The 21,227-nt window shown below is 34.8% G+C and overlaps 1 protein-coding gene across 2 annotated transcripts in view; it reads left to right on the top strand.

Moving 5' to 3' along the window:
- EIF2D (eukaryotic translation initiation factor 2D) overlaps positions 1-21,227 on the top strand; it is a 28,263-nt gene that overhangs the window by 330 nt on the left and 6,706 nt on the right. For both annotated transcript variants that reach the window (XM_039320061.1, XM_039320060.1), the window contains exons 2-14: positions 1,264-1,454; positions 2,587-2,670; positions 3,761-3,851; positions 4,641-4,748; positions 6,293-6,588; positions 7,364-7,481; positions 9,251-9,296; positions 10,719-10,822; positions 16,774-16,932; positions 17,354-17,443; positions 18,340-18,435; positions 20,008-20,128; positions 20,682-20,856. In XM_039320061.1, coding sequence (XP_039175995.1) covers positions 1,264-1,454; positions 2,587-2,670; positions 3,761-3,851; positions 4,641-4,748; positions 6,293-6,588; positions 7,364-7,481; positions 9,251-9,296; positions 10,719-10,822; positions 16,774-16,932; positions 17,354-17,443; positions 18,340-18,435; positions 20,008-20,128; positions 20,682-20,856 — 1,679 coding nt within the window. The remainder of the gene's footprint in view (positions 1-1,263; positions 1,455-2,586; positions 2,671-3,760; positions 3,852-4,640; positions 4,749-6,292; positions 6,589-7,363; positions 7,482-9,250; positions 9,297-10,718; positions 10,823-16,773; positions 16,933-17,353; positions 17,444-18,339; positions 18,436-20,007; positions 20,129-20,681; positions 20,857-21,227) is intronic.

The following is a 21,227-nucleotide window of genomic DNA, read 5'->3' as shown; positions in this document are numbered from 1 at the left end:
TAAGGACGACGCAGTTTTATAATTCTATGGTGAATAAACGCTCGCTTCAGCATGAATGCAAACTTTGATAGTTTTCATTATAGACATCATGTTGGTCGACAAATAAAAGTGATCTGATTGTTACTCCAGCACTGCATGCAGTATGCACGAAAGGAAGTTGGGATAAGATTTTGTTTTGACGAAACAATAACAATCTTCCAAATATGTGTTATTAAATGAGATGTATCTAATCTTGTCATCTTTAAACATTACAATCCTGAAATAATTGATAAATTGCAAAAGAGACAGAACAATATACCATTGTGCAAGTTTCTGAAATATGGATTCTCTTTTTTAAGATTATAAAACACTTGCTCTTATAACTCTGTAGTATCTGACTCATAACATTTTTTTATTAAGGGGATTATTTGGGCTTTACGTCTATGGTATTAAGAGTTTAAAAACTGATTGTATTATTTGGACCATTAAGATTATTTCTCAACTCTAAATACTTCATATTCTTTTAAAACTGATATTTTTTATCTTTTTATCTTATTAAATATTTTCTATCATTGAAGCAGATTTCCATTCACAGTAGATAATTCATTGATACTGTTGCCATTTTAAAAAATGACAATATTGTTTAGATAGTTCTTGACTTACAACCATTTGTTTAGCGATCATTCAAAAAAAATGACTTGTGACCATTTTCTTTGCAGTATCCCCATGGTCACATGATCAAAATTCAGGCGCTTGTCACTGGCTTATATTTGTGATGGTTGCAGTTTCCTGAGGTCATATGATCACTTTTTCTGACCTTCTGAAAAGCAAAGTGAATGGGGAAGCCAGATTCACTTAACAACCCTATTACTAAATTAACAACTACATTGATTAAATTAACAGCAAGGAAGGTTGTAAAATGGAGCAAAACAACTGCCTTGCATAACAACAGATATTTTGGGCTCAGTTGTGGTCATAAGTTGAAGACAACCTATATAGAATATATAACTGTGATTGCAATAAAGGCTTTAGGATAGCTTGCCAGTCTTAAAATGGCTTTTTAAGCATTATAGCATACTTAGGAAATTTGTATATTTTGTGTGATTGGCTTGGGTGGATTAAAAGACAGAATGAGGATATTAAGAAAACAAGTATTAATAATGTACTACTAAAATATAACATCTCATAATCTTATTTATAGATAATTGCAGATTGAATGATATGGAATTCCAGGGATGGCTATTTCTTGATACAAAGTAACAAATATAAAATTAACAATTGCAGGAGGAAATTGCGAAATGATGTTGCAGCGGTATTTCCCATCCTAACTTCAGAACAACTTGCTGAAGTTGTGCCAATGAAAGAGGAATTGAATATTATGAAAATATATACTCATAAAGGAGAAATTGTCACAGTCTATGCCAATGGCAAAAATCCTATCCTTTTTGAAATGGAGAAAATGATATATCCAACAGGTACAGCAGACATTCCAGTGGGCAGGTGATGTTGAGACTTGGAATGTTTGAGTTTGGTTCTCTTTTTCTTTTTGAACACATTACTTGATCATTCTGAACCTTCGTTTCCACCTCCAAGAACAGTGGCTCAATACTTTTTAGTTATGGCAGTGAAGTTTCAAGAAGTTTAATTGCAATTAGGCAGAATGCTTTTCATGATGCATATATTATTTTTGAAACATGGTTTGTTATAACTCTTCTCAAAATGTCTATCCATGGTGAGTGGAAAGAAGGAATTTATGCTGGTTCTAGGAGGATATGATTAGGTTGATTAGGATTTTAGTTTTATGTAAGAATTGTGATGATAGTAGTAGATACATACAGGTACTCCTTGCTTAACTGGTCATTTTAAAACCATTCAAACTTATATCAGCCACAGAATTGGTGCTTTATCACCAGTATCCAGCTGTTATAAATGCTAGCGTCATCTACACACACACACACACACACTCACTCACTCATGTTGGATGGGTTGGATGGGATTTGCTTAACAACTGCAGTGTTTGCCATGGTGAAAAATGGTGATAAATATTTTCTGATTGTTTGAGTGCCTGAGCCTATGACTGTAATAACATACAACCATAATTCCAGGATTAAGTACAGTCTTAAGTAAAGGACTACTTTTATTTTATAGTTGTGCATAACATTTTCTCAGTTAAAACCACTTCACATTTACTATTTTGATTATGGTGAAATAATCTATTTAACCTAAGTTTTAGGTACCACCATTTCTTCAAATGTAAGACAACTGTAGTTTAAACAAACCATGATATTTATGCCATAAACAAGATGGTACAAAAAAGGAAGCATGATTGTACAGAACTAGCTAATCAGTGTCAACCTTCCTTTGCTATACTTAGAAGTTTTAAGTATTTTGTACTCAGTCCTGTGTATGGGATAAAATAAAGCTAATGCTAATTAAGTAATTGCATTCTTGAGTTAGTTGAATGAAAAGTTGAAATGAGGAGAGTCGTTTGAATATGTCCTTTATTTTTCTAGTAATTTCTATTTTTTATTTTACATAACGCAAGATTGAAGAGAAATAAATATTAGCAAAACATTTAAAAACTATTTTCTTTTCTCTTTGGGGCAGTGTACACGCTGTGGTCTTATCCCCACCTTCTCCCTGCCTTTTCTACTTGGCCACCTGTGGTGCACAAATTAGTAGGAGGAGCAGGTAAGGAAATGGATTAAAATCTTCTGTTGTGCCATTTATCTGCCTTTTTGTGGAGTTTGCCTTCAATATTTGGCTTGATTTGAACATGCTTATTTGAAAGTAGGGTTTTTTGAGACATAATTAAATACATTTTCAAGTATTCATACTTTTTTTTACCATTAATTGACAGTTTGAGAAGAGCTTTGGGGAATTGCTCTTATTTAACCTTAACAAAGGAAAATAAAGAATAGTCAGTTAACAGTCAGTCTGACTTGACTTTTTTTTTTTTAACCTATGTACCTTGGTGGCTTTTGAATGCCCTCTGTAGAGAACACTTCTGGTCCCTAACCGTTAATCTTTACACACTAAACAACCCCTTTTTAATCTCTTAGCCATGGTCTTTTTGGTTTGCTTTCTTTTCTCCTAATAAAAAACTAGTATAAGTTCTTATATTTTACATATATTTTATATCTTATATTTTGATTTATAACTGTAATAAATGCTGCAGCAGAAATGTTGAATTTATAGTGGTGGGATAACTCAAGGACACACTGGGCTTATATGGACAATATCCCAAGCCATGCTAGTGTTTATGGGTACTATATCAAACAACATGAAAAACACAACCAATGTTCCAGTCGTCATATTGTGATTTTAACAATATGCAGACTTCTGGTCCATGTGTTTTGAGAATGGGGAAAAATTTCTACTCCTGATCTAATCAATAATGGAACCTGTTGTGGTCTCTGCATCTGGTCCTGATTCCAGCCCTGATTCTGAAGTGCAGAAGAGAAATTAATTATTTGTCTGTATGGATACAGACCTGTGGATGGATGTCAATCCATCCACTCAAACAAACAAACACAGGTCTGTGTCCATGCTGATTAACTATACATGTATACACACACACAAGTAGGATTGGTTTTGGAATTTCCGGAATAATAGTTATAGTTAGAGAGCCAGTTTGATGTAGTGGATAAAGATAACAATTTAAAAACTGGGAGACTCTGAATTCTAAATATTTTGGTTCTTGATTGTTTAGTACAGAAAATTGTATAGGTTAACTTGAATATTTGTTCTCTTGAACATATTCATTCTTTCGTTACTACAGATTTAATGCTTCCAGGAGTTATCATTCCCAAATGTGGTCTCCCCCAGGTAAATCGACATAGTCTCTGTGCTGTTACCTTGGTGGAAAACAGGTATGATTTCTATTAGACAATTAATGCTAAAGGGGTTAATGATTTGTTAATGAATTCTTATTTTTATATTCTGTAATGTTGACCACTGCCTTAGAAAAAGATAATTATATATCTCAGACAAGATCTCCTGTGTTTTGGGGACATTTTTAAATTGTTGGCATTTTATCTTATTTCATGTTTTCTGTCTTATTTTATTGGCAGTTGTACTATTGTGTTAAATTACATAAGATGCTTACCCATCAAAAAAATTATTGGTCCCTGTGGTATCAGATCAAACCAACTTAAAATTTGTATTTATTTTTAAATTTAAAAATTGTAGGTCTATAGCTGTGTTATAGAAATGTACATAGTTGTGAATAAATGAAACATAAATGAAGTCAGGGTTTTTGTTTTTTTCACATTTTAATGTAATGCCTTTTACTATTTTTGTTGTTTTTTTTATTACAAAAAGATCTTCCAGATCTGAAGGGCAAATGTTAACAAGAGTAGCAAATCTACTTGAAAGCTTGACAATGCACTGAACAAAATACAGGTGGATTAGAAACTGAAGAACAGAAATTGCATTGTTTAGCAATGTTATACCTTGTCTCTCTGTGTCATACCCCTTGAACTTTGGTGTTTCTTCTAGTTTTTAACTTTGACTTTTAAGATAAAACATAAAACCCAACATCAGTTAATCTATGGTTTGGGTATGACATGCAGGAAATGGTCTTAAAGCTGTTTTAAATGGAGTAAGAGTTTGAGTAAGTGCCTTAAGCACGTTACATTCTTTTTCTTGTCTTTTTGCAGAGCCCCTGTGGCCATTGGAATAGCTATTATGACAACTGCTGAGATGGTGGCAGCTGGAATGAAAGGAAAAGGTTTCACAGTGCTGCACACTTACATGGATCACCTATGGTGAGGACACAGACAAATTTTGGAGAATGTTCCAAATCGGAAGTAAAGCTGTTAGTTTTGGCACAGTATTATTTCAAGACTTGGGCCAACTGATTTCTGGACTCTAACCTGACTATAGGTAGTCCTCGACTTATGATCATGATTGAGCGTAAAATTTCCATTGTTAAGAGAGGCAGTTGTTAAGTGAGTTGTGCCTCATTTTATGATCTTTCCCCCTCCCCACAATTATTAAGTGAATCACTGCAGTTAAATAAATCATGCGATCATTGAGCGAATCTTGCTCCCCCCATCAACTTTGCTTGTCAGAAGGCTGCTGGGAAGATTACAATTGGCGATCACATGACCTGGGACAGTGCAGCCATCATAGATACATGCCAGTTGCCAAGAACCCAAATTTTGATTACGGGACCATGGGAGTGCTGCAATGGTCGCAAGTATGAAAAACAGTTATAAATCACTTTTTTCCATGCTGTGGTGACTTCAAATGGTCACTAAATGAATAGTTGAGTTGAGAACTACTGTATATTAAATTAGACCATTCGATTTTATTAAATTAGAATAATTAACTTGTAAATCTGAGTTTACAGGTTGAGACTTTATTCATCCATGTTAGATCAGCATACATTTGCACTTTTGAACAATAAAAGGTAAAGTTTTTGTGTATATCATCAATTTAGAGAATTGTGAGATCTCATAGTGAGATCTCTTTTCACGAGTAGCCTCTAATTTTGTTAGCACTGCTATTAACAAACATAAAATTGCAACAAAAAGCATAGCATTTGCCTATAGTCTTATTTGAACCTCACTTCTAAATTGAACCTTAATATGTTTGGTGATGCCTACTCTTCTGTAACCCAGTGATATCAGTGTGGAGTTGTCTTGCATTACTAAGAAACACATTTCCCTTCCCTCTTGCATTAGGTCCCAGAATAAATTGTATGTGCCACTATGAGGTATATGTAGGTTTCAATGCTTCCATTGACTTTATAGCTTTGAGATGTTCACCTGAATTGCACTCCTCTCCCTGCAAATGCATTTTGAAAATGTATCTGTAACTAGCAGAGGCAAGGTTTCTGTGACTTCAGGCCACATTCAATTAATATTTAAAATGTGGATATTCTTGTGCTTGGTTACGCAAAGTCTTGAATTGGCTTTAGAAGTAACTTGGTCATTTGTACTGGCATGCATTAACTGGTAGACTTCTTAGTTTTCTAAATTATTTCAACTACCCTATAAATGGGATCAGATGGTAACTGCTATTTTGATTTCTTTGGTATAGGTCAGGAGTTGGCAACTTTGGCTCTTTTATGAATCGTGGACTTCAACTCCCAGAATTCTTGAGCCAGCATGGCTGGCTCAAGAATTCTGGGAGTTGAAGTCCACGAGTCATAAAAGAGCCAAGGTTGCCTACCCTGGTATAGGTATTACATTTTAGGTAGACTTGTTTGCACGGACTCTTTTTGTTGAAATGGGGATTTGCAGTAAGTCTGTCTACATCATTTGCAATATGTTTTATCACATTATTTTCTTTTTAAATTCACAAGGGCCATTGGTGACAAATCAAGCCCACCTACAATACCCCTCTTAGAAATAGAATCTTCAGAGATGATAGCTGAAGAAGAAGAGGAACAGAAGAAGGAAGAAGGGGAAACACCTGAAAGCAGCCTCTCTCTTGATCCATCCTTGCAGATGGACATAGAACATCTCACCTTAGAGGAAGATATTTCACATACTGTCATGGATGAAAAAGAGGAGCTCAGTCAAAATGATGCTGCTGAAAAGACTGAAGAGAATGAACCAAATATTTCTCAAGAGATGGAAGATAAGAGAAGTCCACAAGGTATAATAACTAGAGATTTGCACAGAAATAGATTTACTAGATGCAGATATGATAAGATAGCATATTGGTATAATGTAGTATATTTATGGTGCTTTACACATTGCAAATTGCAAATTGTCTTATTCTATCATGTGTAACAGGTAATGTGTGTGCCTTTATGTTTTTTGTATAGTATGTATTCACTGGAGTAACACAGATACATATGGAAAGAGACATAGAGCATTAATCAAGATTCCTCACAGCATGTATCTACTCGAAATTTTGGTAAAAAGAGCAGCAAAAATGTGTCTCATTTACATAGGGCTTCCATAATCTATAGATGCTATTTGATTTGTTTGTTTGTTTATTAATCATTTATACTCCTTTTTTTAATACAGTTAATAGAAGTTTAAAAATAATACAGGTGGATTATGAACAGTGTGATTTTGGGGGTGGATTTATCCTCCTTTACTGTTGTGCAGTATTTCATTAGTAGACATAAAACATTATGTTTAAAAATGTTAACTATTTTCATTGAGCTGGATTGAATGGCCCTATTTTCCATAGAAGTATCAATTTAAATAATGCCACCATTTTGTGGGATCCTTTAATTGAATTAATTGAGACCTACCTATAGTAATAGTAAAAATTGTAAATTAAAGTTGGTACTAAAATAAATAAATAAAACCTTGACAGAAGATATGTATCTTATTACTTTTAATTTATGAGAGATAGCTCATAAAATCTATGCAGAGTTCACTGGGGAACAAATGGTGCCTAATGTTACTTTCTACAGAGCAAATGGATGCCCTGCTCCATCAATGTTTCTTTCATGCCTTAAAATGTAAAGTGAAGAAGTCAGAGCTCCCCCTGCTGACCAGTACGTTTTTGCGTAACTACATATTTTCCTGCTGGTAAGTATTTATTATTTATCTTATTTATTAAATTTTTACACCACCCACCTCATTCTGGATAGTTTACACAGCTTACTATAGCAATCTAAACACACAGTTAAAAGCACAATTCATCATCAAAATTAAACAAGAGATAAAAGTGAAAATCAAAGTTAAAAAATTCATATCTAACAATATAATAAGTATAATAAAAATTGACTTTGTAGACTGAGTATTAAGTTTGCTGCAGAGGACTAAGTCTCAAAATGTGGTCTGCAGACCCCTGGGGTCCTTGAAACCCTTTCAGGGGATCCACGAAGTCATATAAATATTTTAATATTTAACATATTGATAGATACAACTACATAAATCAAAATCAAAATAAATAAATCAAAAATCCTCAATCATTTTTAAGAATGTAAAGGGATCCCGAGACCATAATGTTTGAGAGCCACTGCTGTAGAGGATTGTTTTCTGTTTGAACCTCCTAGATTCTACCCAAGTTCACCATGCCTAATATGTCAATGTAATTTATTCATTCAGAACATGATTGATTAACCTGAAAAATATGTACTACATCCTTGAATAACATATGCATGTATAAAGTACAAGTTAGTACAATAACACAAGGTTGATATTTTTGAACCTAGCATCGTAATATGGCAATGTACCAAAATTAGCTCTATATTTCAGTTCCCATAATTCATAAACTTAATTCAGTGACTGCAAAACCATTATAAAGTCATATAAATTAGCTTCTTACTCTGGTTTACTTAAAGATTTTTCTGTCATTCCAACTAATTGATTGGAAGATTATTAGTTAGAAATACTAATTGCCACAAAACTAAAAATCTTACCTTACCCTCCTGATAGTTACGCAGCTTCTGAAAGTGATGTTGTTAGTTTCTAGATGTGTGCTTTTCAAATTTGGTGCTTTTAAAATGTATGGACTACAACTCTCAGAATTCCCAGGCTAGCACACTGGTTAGGAAATTCAGGGAATTGAAATCCACACGCCTTAAAAGTGCAAAGTTTGAAAAACATTGATCTAGATTAACACTTTTTACAAATCTATGTAGCTTGAAGTGGAATTGGCATATGGAGCCAAGACAGTTAGTTCCTGTTTAGTCCAGTTCATTCTATTCCAATCAATTTTACTTCTCCAAATCCCCAACAGAGTTCATTTTTGTCCCATTATTTGAATTAGAAATACCACTGATTAAACTTGGAATCATATGTATGCAAAGCATGCATTTCTATACTGAGTTCTGGTGATTCTCAGCTTCTTGTTATCTGCAACATGGTTTAGAACCATTAATTTTGAAAGTTGCAAAGTACACAGCTGACCTTTGAGCATTCAGAGAATGAAAATTCTTGTGTTGGGGAATTTTATCTGTATGTGGAAGCTTCCTTATATGTAAGAAGAATATTCTGAATTAAAACAGATCCTTTAACTGGACATGAGCATGTAGGAGCTTCTTTATGCTGTATATAAGGATATTCAGGATTAGGCCAGACTCTGCAAGAACAGTCCTTCTGTGCTGATTAATGGATTGAAGTTACCTTGGAGTTTATGCTAGTTAAAGGTATTTTTAAAGAAAAAGATGTTGTTGCAAAGTATTTATAGGTGGGAGTCAAAATCCTATGTGCATAAAAGACTCTGGGCTACAGCAGTTGTAATTAAATGAATCAATATATGAATTTAGCAAGGATATCTTTCTAGTTAGCTTACTCTAGATGATGCAAATTTTGTTGTTTGGTAATTATTTTTTTCTTTAATCTATTAATAGTCCAAAAGATCAACAACTGGATATAAAGAAATCTAGCTACAAAAAGGTGAATAGTTGTTTCTTTGCCTATTTATGGAAGTTTGCAGTAATAAATTAATTGATTTAATATTGTGGAGATTTTCCTAGCTTGCCTGCTTCTCGTATTTACCTAATTTTGTTGGGTGCCTCAGGGTTCTGCCCTCCCGCATCTTTTTTAATATCTACATGAAACAGATGGGAGAAGCCATTGGTTGGATTCAGGGTGAGTTATTATCAAAATAATGATGACACCCAGCAACACATCTCTGTCACCAGCTGTCCAAATTAAACTGTCAAGGTCCTTTGCCACTGTCTGGAGGCTGTGAAGGTTTGAATGTGAACCTACAAGTTGCAGCACAAGACTGAGTCGCTAGGGGTTTGGGTTCCCTTAGATGTGGGAGTTGCAGAGTTTCCATTTTAATTCTAGATCAAGCGGCACTACCCCATTCAGATGTGGTGCACAATTTGGAGGATCTCCTGTATTCTTGCTCACAGAGCAAGTCGCAGCTGTGGCCAGAGGACTCCCAATTAGTTGAAACTCTGTAAGGCATAGGACCTGGTAACCTGAGGGACTACCTTTTTCCAAGAACTTCTGTCTGTCCCGTTTGCTCCCAAAGAAGGAATAACTCCAGGTTTCTATAGGACCTAAGAAGCATCCCTTTTTTGTGATTGCCCCTGCTCCCCCCCCCCCTGATATATGGCAGACCCCAACTCTTTTCATCTTTACAACTATACATTGTCTTTCTGGTAATTCATTCCATTCTGTACACTATATGGTCTATGTGGATCAAGCAACAAACGAACAGATTGATTTGTATTTTTCCATTGATATTTGCAAATGGTTTGGATCATGGCAATATTTTTATGGTGGCTATATCTTTCTCCTACAATGTTGCAAACAAAATTGGGCTAAGTAATTTGTCATTTCCCCTCCCCCCCTTTTTCAAGACATAAGGTCTGGGATCATTCTGATTTAGGAAGGAGATTAACAATACTGTATGTTGTATATTTTTTATTCATAATATTTCCAATAATGTCTCTCCAGTGTAAATTGCTTCATCTGTATTATTTTACTTATTCAGATCACACCTTTTAGCAAGGATTTAAGAGTTACACATTCATATAATTTGAAGATATCTATTCAACTGATGAAGATTTTAGAATACTGCCAAGTGCTGGCTCATATAGCAGTATATATTGCAGCCAGTCCAAAAAAAATAATAAGGATGTTTATTGTAGCCCAAAGAACGTCCTGATATTGTCAGTTTGTTTCTGAACAGACTACTATCAGCCTATGCTTGTATTACCTAGGGTCGCTCTTTTTTCATGTGTATCCCAAGTCAACCGTGAAGAATAGACATTCCTTAGACAATTTCCCCTATTTGGACTGTCTTATGGTTGATACTGCTATTTTGTCCAATATTCAATTTTAACTATTTTTCGCTCTTAGTTCTCAAAATTTCTGCAGTCAGTGCAACAGCAGAAGATTCTTCAGGTGAAAGAATTGAGTAAGGGTGTGGAAAGTATTGTGGACATAGATTGGAAACATGAAAGGTAAGACTTTGAATCGCGTAACCACAAACTTTTAAAAAAGGGTAGAAATTTAAATGAACAATAGCTATACTTTTACTATTAAATATCTTTTTCTTTCTTTTTATGGGGATTCTGATGCTTTTCTGAGCTTGGTTGTTTTCTTGCAGAAATGGTAAAAAAACATTTCCAATAGTGGTCATGTGACCATGGGACACTGAAACTAATTATGTAAATGTGAGCCAGTTGCCAAGCTCCTGAAATACAATCATATGACCCTGGGGGCTCGAGCGGCAGTCATAATTCTGAGGATGAGTAATGAGCCTAAGAATCATGGATATTGTGCAATAGTTTATACATTTTACTAAATGTCCTATCTTGAGTATGTACACTGTATGTACATACTGTACTGTATACATGCACAGTATGTATACTGAATTCTTCCAATCTATTGTCCACTATTTTCTTCTATGTAACATAGTTTGGTTAGAATATTTACCAGTGGTTCTTCTGTTGCTTGCCATATTACTATAGATCGGGATCCCCAGCCTTTCTGGGTTGGCAAGATGGGGGTGGAGACTGTGCACGTGCACAAATGTGTCCATGTGCACGAACAGACCGCAATTGTATACGTGATGTAAACAGGGCCACGAGGGCCCATGCGATGCCACAATGCTAGCATGAGTGGGGGGGTGTGTGTGCTTGCAGTGACACTAGCGCCCACATGATGCTCGTGGCATCACTAGCACCGGTACAATGCCGCAACACTAGCACAAGTGCCCACGCAATGCCACGCACTAGCTTGAGAGGAGGGGTGCGAGCACACAGACACACATACACTGGCCAGTCACTCATGCGGCCCAGTCTGGTAGTGGGCCGCAGCCTACAGTTTGGGGACCCCTGCTGTAGATAAGTCTCTCAACATTTGTAATCTTCCAACTTGATAATGACTTGAGTGCTAATATAAATTTATCTTCTAATATAAATAAGGAATATCTTCTAAGGCAAAAAATTTGAAGCTGATATCTGACTACAGATTTTCAATATATCTTTGGTGTTCTTTAAATCTCTCTTTGGTATTCTAACAGGTTTGTGGCTAGAATCTCCTGAATTCAGAGAGCTTTTTGAAGACTTTGTTTTTCCATATCTGTTTTTATCTTCAATGTCCTTGTAGATATTGTTGTAATATTGCCTCTTGTCTCCTTTATAATTGTCTGAAATTATTCAGTTCCTTCTTGATATTTTTGTCTTTCTTAGCTTTGGCTTCTCTTCCTATCAATTTCCACAATTTATTCCAACATACAGATTGCTTTCTGTTTTTTCTGTATTTGTTAGTCTCTTTTTATGCTAACAGTTTCTCTGATTTCACTTCATAGTTTCTCTGGTTCCCTATCAATAAGTTTCAGGACTTCAAAGTGATTCCTGAAACTCTTCTAGAAAATGGTGGGAGTATGATCAGGCTCATAGAAACTAGTTGGCTTTTTTCATCCACTGTAGATTGAGTTGAAACTCACAGATAAGTAATTTATCATCTGTTCCATAGTCAGCTCCTTTCTGTGTCTTTTTATTTATGACTAAGCTCTTTCACTACTAATATAGTCAGTTTGATTTCTGTTACCTGATCATATCCATCTACAAGGACATCATTTTGATTATTTAAATACTGTGCTAGTAGTGAAGAAATGATTGGATTGGCAGAAACTTTTAAATTGTTCTCCTGCTTCATTTCTTTTTTCTAAGCTGTAGAATCCAGCTCTGTTTCTTTCCTTAGTGTTTCCAACTTTGGCATTCCAGTCCCCAAACACAAACAGCATAATCTGCTTGCATGTTTTGGCAGTTTCGGATAGAAATTGACCAGACAAGTAATCAACTTCCTGTTCTTTTATATCAATGGTTGGAATACAAACTTGGGTCATAATCATAATAAAGGATTGTTCACAAAGTCTAATTGCTATTTTTGAGTCATTGTCTGCATTGCACCAAAATACTGTCTTTAGTTATGAAAGCAACACTGTACCTTCTTTATTTTTCATTTCCAAGTGAAAGTGCCCAATTCCAGTTCATTTCAATTTTTGAATGCCTAAAATATCAATATGTAGTTGAGTCATTTTATCTTTCACAGTTTTGAACTATTCCACATTCATATTTCCATTGTAATTTTTTTGGGGCATCAACAGGTTTTTTTTTCCTACATGTCTACAGCAACTAGGCACTCCAGAGACTTTAATTTAGCCATGACATAGACATCGTTACTAGTCTAAAGGATCCTTAGCTCTTCCTCAGTAGGAGGCTGAATGCCATCAAACCTGAAGGACCCATCATACAGCACTGTATTGCCAATGATTATCCAGGCAGTTGTTATAGTTTGCCTCTGCCTTTCCCCCTGCAATACGACATAATGCCCTTTGCTAATTTGATCACATGCTTCCAGCATCTTTTGCTGCTACCTGGTGCTTTCTTGCTTGCTTTAGTTGGACTATTGGGAGGACCTTCATGTTTTTGGTAACTTTGCTGGAATATATACTCCAGCTCTCCCAGTACACTCCCTGCATTCCATTGCCATGATGAGGCAGCAAAGCAGAACTTGAGAAGGATTAAAAAAGATTAGATCAGATTAATACTAAATGCTTTCTCAGGTATTTAGATCAACATGGTACAATTGTGTTTAAAATCATGAAATGTAGAGCCATAAATCTCTGTATTATATTAGTGGAAAGGGGTCAGCAGTGTAGCAACAGCCAGACTCTCTGGAGGCACTTATATTTCTCCCACAACCAACATTTTTTTTAAAAGAATTGCAGAACATTTTGAATAAAAATGTGACAATTTTGAAAAAGGAGCATCTGAGCCACTACATAAGAGTGCCTTAACAGAACTAGAAATGTTTACCAACTCAAAGTTTATCAAACGTTTAGTGTGTGATGTTTAGCAAGTGACGCTTTCACCATTCTTTTTGCTGCATCAAAACAGATCAGATTTTGGAAAACTCATTCTAGAGCATACGAATTAAAATTAAAAAATATTCAAGACCAAGCTTTGGAAATCTCAGTTATTTTACTAGTAAGATAATCTATGCAACAGTCCACCACTGCTGGTTATTTCCACTACTATTCATCTTTATTGCCATGCCATTGAGTCAGGGTTTTTGATAGCAGTCCATTTCTAAATTGTTAAGGGCTGCTTAAATTATTTCTGTATTACTTTTAAATTGATAATTTGGAAGTGGTGTAAAAACTATTGTAAATAGGTAACTGTAATGGAACTATACATATCAAATACATGCAAGATTTAAAACTTTATACAAACAATGATATTTAGTGGATATGGAAGGATAGTATTTAACTTTCTTGCAGTCTGTAAGTGATAACAGACAAAGATATTAGTGGCATCTGCTCAGCCATAAACTTTGTGTCAGCTGTAACACATTTGATACTAGATATACAGCACATCTTAACTTATTTCGCTTAGTGCCCTAGCTTCTGAATGGCAGTGATTATCCCTGATGTAGATAGTGATAATGAAAAGGAGAAGAAAATGTTTGATAGAATAGTCAAGGTGTTAGTCTTCTCTTCCTTTAGTATTAACACACACCCTCCACATATGTCATCTCACTCCAGTTTCATGTAAAACCTGGAACTTGGGCATGCTTACCTGTCATCTCTTCCTACTGCTGCCCATGCTTTCTTCGCAAATCTTCCTCCTACTTCTGCTAAAAGTGGCAGTGGATTAGTGTGGATAAAGATGCACTGCAGCCCCTCTTCACCTTTCTCCTCAGGGATCATCTCTGAAATTGTTGGCTGCTTGATCCTGGGTTGTTGGGCTTTATTTTCTACAGGAAATTCTATAGTGTTTCCTCCCCCACCCATCTGTGATGTCACATAAATATAGCATTATGAAATTCACATTTTACAGTAACTTTGATGAGATCTTACTTGTGCTATACCTTGACAGATGTGATATCAGGACTTTTTACAGTAATTTTCTGGAATAGGCAAGGCTGTACATTAGCTCTGTCATAATAGGTACTTGTGATGTCAAGGAAGTTGACTGAGTGTGTATAGGAGGATCATTTAAAATTTAATTTTAGATAAGAAATTCACTAGAAGTGACATGAATGAAATGTCACTATCCATATATTTTACTCCAGAAATAGATTTCATCGGAATCCAGTCCAGAAATTCTATAAAATTGTTTAAAGGACATTCGGAAGTGCTGGTTTTGTTAGGTGCTCCCCCCCCCAGCCATTATGAGACCGGTTTGAGACCTTGTGAATTCTATCTCCTTAATGATAAAAAAAAATCCAAGATTGCCATTCTCTAATATATCTGACAGTTTCATATACCATCTTCATGTGCTGAATGCTGACCCTAACCATTCTGGTTCTCTCTTTGCTAAATCAAAGAGTAAAATTAAACTCTTCTGTTGCTGTAGTATCTAGGAAGTTGCTAGGTAATAAGTATTTTAAATTTCTTATGGAACGATATATTTGTTCTAAATAGAAATGATACAAAATAAAATTTTGTCCATGATAGAATTTCATATAGAAAGGAAAATATGCATTGAAAAAATAACAAAAGTAAAATATTCAGATGTCCTAAATAAGACTTAATTTAGAAAATATACCAAAATTGAGTTAATTTTTTTATTTTAAGAACTGTTTTTTGTGTTTGTTAGTGTATTCCCAGTTGGTGGCATACGAGCAACAATATATTGGTTTAAAACTCCTAAATTGGAGATCCTAGCTTGCACAGAATAGAACAGTATCAGTATATTTGGAGTAAAATTGGAATTTGTGCTTCTGCATACAAGCATAACCTATTTGTAGCAAATGCAGTGTGTGGTTTGGGTATGGCTAAGCTGGTGACTAGTTAATTTTTTTGTCATGTTGAAAAACATTATGTGAAAGCTGTAATTGACCAAAACCATCATAGGCAGTAGAGGTCAATAAAAAGGTTAGCAAAGAAAGAAAGCCAGAATAAGGCTGAAGAAAATTGGGGTTTTGATTTATCAGAGAGGATTTCATATTACTAATTAGAGGGTCAAAGGGAAAAGTTGAGATAAGGGAAATTTTGGTCATTAAATTTAAAACATTTGGAAATTAGTTGAAAATAAGGATGCTATTTGTTTAATACTTAAAAATTTGACTCAAAGGGAAAAATATTATGAATATGTTTGATTTATTGATTAACTCAGATAATATATATAATGGGCTTTGATTTATTAGAGAATATACTGTATTATTAATCAGATGATGTAAGATGGGGGAAATAGATAACTTTTAGGAAATAGAACAAGATTATACTCAAATAGATAAGATGTGTATTTTGAATATTAGATTCTGTTATGAATTGAGATAAAGGAAACTTTGGTTACCTAAAACCTGGAAAATATAAATATCAAATGTTAAATTTGAATATTGATGGGAAACTAAAAATTGGGAAAAACAATAACAGGACATTGATTGAATGTAAAGATTGAACGTAAAAATAATTAAGATATGTATAAGCTAAAAAATTATTGTTAAATGTAATAATGATGTTTTTATTTAGTTGATATAATAAGAACTGTATTAGCTTAAATATGAGATAGTAAATATTAAGGGAAAAAGAGAGGAAATATTTGAGGTTGTAGTTTGAGATTTGTACTAAAGATTTTTGTATATTACTGAACTATTGATTAACCCAGCCACCACGTTGCTTTTTAAATACCTAAATGTAAAATCAGAAAATTAATAAAAATATTATTAAAAAAATAATAATAAATCTTCTTGATTTATTGTTTTAAAAACAAAAAAATACTATTACTATTACTTCTGCCATGAGCTTTTATGTAGCAGTAATATGAAAAGTAATTTACAATGTCTATTTTCTGTTAAATCAGAAAGGTACATTGATTAGTTTTTGCATGTCAGTTCTAACCATTACAATAATTCTCTGGTTAAATGTATGAAAATAATATTTCTCTCTGAATTTCAGCATTAGATCCTTCATAGTACCTGAAAGTGCAACATCTGAAATGTCTGTCCAAGACCGTAAAGGTGATGATCAAGAACAACTGTACCATCCTCCTGAAATTATACAACTTTATGGAATCTCATCAAAAATGGCCCCATTGTTTCAAGAGTCTGGACATAAGTAAGGAGTATAAGAATCAGCCACCTAATTTTGTATTCTATAATATTAAACACCATCTTACTCTGACACAGTGGATCAGGAGTGTTTGGAGATGGCAACACCCCACTGCTTAAAGGAAAGAGTTGTGTATGTCTGAGTCAGATTCCAGAGTTAACTTAGATGTTTTAGGCAAAAGCAAAATGGCATAGCTAGACCTTACCAATAATATTTGCAGAAAAGAATGGCTTATCAGGAAAAAATATCTAAAATGTTAATGCTTTTGGTTTGATTGTGCCATTTCCCCCATATTTTGTCTTTTAATTAAGAGAGTGTTAACTATATTGAGAAATCTTTAGAAAGTCTTTAGTTTGAAAGAGCAGGATATTTGCAATTGTTTCCATAATTCAACTGCACAACTAATGAAGTTTTCATTTTTCTCCAGAAAAGGCCATACCCTCTCCAGCAGTGAAGTGAGAAGTGTGATAATCAACTATGTAAAGGCTAATGAGTTGGTTGATGAAATAAACAAAAAGTATGTAAGAAATGAAACCATTGAGCATAGAGATCAGAATATTTGCTTATTGGCTTTATACCATTGGCATGGAATGATTATTACACTGGGATTTTACAAAGTAGCTTTCTGTGCTCATTATATGTTTCTACTTTCAAATCTGAATGTACAGTCCCCCAAGTGATTGGCCCCATCCTGGGGCTTTCCTATATCTAGCAATATTAGAATGAGACAGGCATTTTCTGGAAGGCTTATTATTATATGATTTGTAATCAGAAGTGCTGTGAATCCTTATTATTCCCCATGCACAAACACATATAAACATACATATAGAGTCAAAAGAGGAATCAGCCTAGAGGCTCTATGTCACCACAAGCAGACTGGATCCAACCCCTCTTGAATTCTATAGACCCTTATCCAGCACCAAAATAATACAAACCATTAGTTGAGTAGATTCCTGTGCATAGGCATAAGCAGAAATAAATCAGCTTAATTGGAACTTCAAGTGTGGTCCTGGTCTTTCATGCTTGGCACAGGCCTTGTGAACTTGTACTTTTAATTTAGAAGCTAACTGAATAAGAAAGACTTTCCTCAAGTTTTGACAATAAATGTGATTAATAGGTCTTCAAATCAATAAATTTGTTATTTTTATCATTACACTTTCACCAACAAGCATTCCATAGATTAGTAATTAGTAATCTAGTTTATAATTATCTAATTCATAATTATAACCTTGGCTTGGAAGAAGTCTTTCTATATCTTTTTTTAATTCATCTTTCTAAACTAAAAAAGTAGATGGCAACTATCTTCTTATTTGTAGTTCCCATGAATTTAAACAAACCTGATAAAAATTAAGTGTTGTACATTATTGACACTGGCGTAAATCATGATGAAAATGCATTTCTTTTTTATCACAGCTTTGTAAAGGTGAATCCAATTTTGTGCGATTGTCTATTGGACAAAGCAGAGCAAGATGAAATCTCAAGGCTCAAGTGGGATGATCTCCTCAGCAGGTAACGGGAGACTAGTTCATAGTGATGTTTTATATATTTGATATAGGATCACCTTATAAAGTATATCTACCTTCCCCAATCTTGTGTCCCCTCAATTGAGACCATAATTCAAGAATTCCCAATCAGCATGACTAAAAGGACTGTGATTGCTTTACAATAAAGTAATGCTTGGCATATTTGTGTCCTGTGATGTATCTAAGATGATACCCACTATAAGAGTTACTTCATAGCCAATGATCAAGTTAATGCTGAAATTCTTCACTAGAAGGAAAACAAATCATAGTGGCTGCATAGGCACACTTTTGAAGCAGCTTTGCAAGCTTTGCAAAAGTTGCAGCAGCTTTAATGAAAGAGCTAACATGCTTCATTCACATTTTATTTTATATAAAGCTTCTTGTTCGGATGTTTTGCATACCTCCCAAATTCTGCATGTTGCACTTCTTGTGCAATAGGGACAGTTGGACAACTGTTTGCAAAATAAGATTTTTGTTGCCTACTTTTTAATTTTTGCCTCTTCAGCAGAATAGAAAATAAGAATGGAGTGGAACAGAACAGAACAGAATAGAATAACAGAGTTGGAAGGGACCTTGGATGTTTTCTAGTCCAACCCCCCTGCTCAGGCAGGAAACCCTATACCATTTCAGACAAATGGTTGTACAATCTCTTCTTTAAAAACTTCCAATATTGGAGCATTCACTTCTGGAGGCAGGTTGTTGATTAATTGTTCTGCCAGGACATTTCTTCTTAGTTCTAGGTTGCTTTTCTCCATCCATTGCTTCTTGTCCTGCTCTCAGGTGCTTTGGAGAATAACTTGACATCCTCTTCTTTGTGGCAGCCCCTGAGATATTGGAACACTGCTATCATGTCGCCCCTTCATGTCGTCCTTCTCTTCATTAAACTAGACATACACAATTCCAGCAACCGTTCCTTATATGTTTTAGCCTCCAGTTCCCTAATCATCTTTGTTGCTCTTCTCTGTACTCTTTCTAGAATCTCAACATCTTTTTTACATTGTGGTGACCAAAACTGGATGCAGCATTCCAAGTGTGGCCTTACCAAGTGGTATTAACACTTCACATGATCTTGATTCTATCCCTCTGTTAAAGCAGCCTAGCACTGTTTTGGCTTTTTTGGCAGCTGCAGTACACTGCTGGCTCATATTTAAGTGATTGTCCACTAGGACTCCGAGATCCCTCTCACAGTTACTACTATTGAGCGAGTTTCCCAATATTTAACCGTGGCAGGTTGGTTTGTTTTTACTATAAAATAAACAACCTGCTAAGAGAAATAGTACATTTCAAGCCCAGAAATAAGTACTTGTTCTTGCAATATTTTTAATAGTATCACAAGCTAGCATTAAGTGTTTAATTGTCAGGCTTTGTTTCTTGGTTTATGTATGTACAGTATAGGGACTACTCACAGGGTTCAGCATTCGAGTATTAAATGGATAAATAAATGGATAGATGTAGTTGGCAATTTTAGACATCACGAATGGCTAAGCCATAAATGCTGAAAGATCCATCTCATCAATTTTTACTAGATAAGCTTAAACAGTTTCTAATTTACTGGCAGGTGTCTAAACAAACTAGAACCTTTCCATCAGGTAACCTTTTGGGGACAAAAAACTGTTGTGAGAAAAGGAAATATTCTTCCAATTGATGTAACCGTAGCACAGAGATCATCCAATAAAAAGGTAAGAGTCACAACTTGAGGACTTCTGAGTAGAAATCCCAACTGCATTTGTCGAGAATCTGTCACAATTAAGAATGTTAATATGCTTGCACAGATCAAGAAATTATTAGTGTCACCCACTGGGGTATAAGTGTCTCTCCCCATATATGCATCCATTCATTTAAGCCACCCAGATGTCATGATAGAGTGCTGCTTTAAATCTGTGAATCTTTTTGAATATTCAGTACTTCTGCATAATTATGACCTAAAACATGATCTGTTCTTCATATAAGTCTTAAAACTAAACAAATTCAAAGAGGTTCATAAACTTCTATGCCCCGTTGTATATTTGCTTTCAAATTAGCATTTCTAAAGATATTTATGTTCTTTTCTAAAGATATGTAAAGTTATGATTAATATGCACAGTGAAAAGATTTAAACCTCCCTCCCAGTTTGAAATATGCCCACAAAGTAGAGCATACTCGCATAAAAGTAATACCCTAAATTCTTAGATAGCCATTTAGTGGCAACATTAAAATTAATTTTCTAATGCCCTTTTTTGTTTTGGCTACTAGGTGACAATAATTAAGAATCTTGAGCTGTATGGTTTGGACCCTCAGGCTGTTGCTAGTACCCTTCAGCAAAAGGTTCAAGCTAGCGCCACTATTGTCGCAATCCCTGGAGCAAAGGACAGATCACAAGTCCAGATACAGGGCAATCAGATCAATCATCTTGCTAAACTGCTCTTAGGTAAGTATCTTTGGCATGCTATAATAGTATTCATAAATCACTCTCTTTGGACGAAGGTGGATTCCTGATGACTTCATAGATAGTTCCATGTGGTTTTCTTGGTAGCACCTCAGAACTAGTTTGCCATTGTCCTCTTCTTTTATTTTTACTTTCCAATCTAATAATTAACTCTGGGAAGTCCCCTAAGGATTCCCATCCAAATACTAACCGAACCCACTTTGTGAGTCCAAGCAAAGTTGCTCAGGTGCTGCCACCTGCTGATGAGAATATATTATCAGCTTGCCTGCATTTATTTTTGTTCCTATTAGTGGCATCAAAACACAAAACAAAATATATCAAAGGGACATTCACTTTTACTTTTGATCAGAGTG

Source organism: Crotalus tigris, unplaced genomic scaffold (assembly GCF_016545835.1).
Source record: "Crotalus tigris isolate CLP2741 ecotype Arizona unplaced genomic scaffold, ASM1654583v1 scf7180000023618.1514416, whole genome shotgun sequence".
In the NCBI taxonomy this organism is placed as follows: Eukaryota; Metazoa; Chordata; class Lepidosauria; order Squamata; family Viperidae; genus Crotalus; species Crotalus tigris.
Note: the sequence above shows the minus strand (reverse complement) of the source record. Positions and strands in the feature narration are given on the sequence as shown.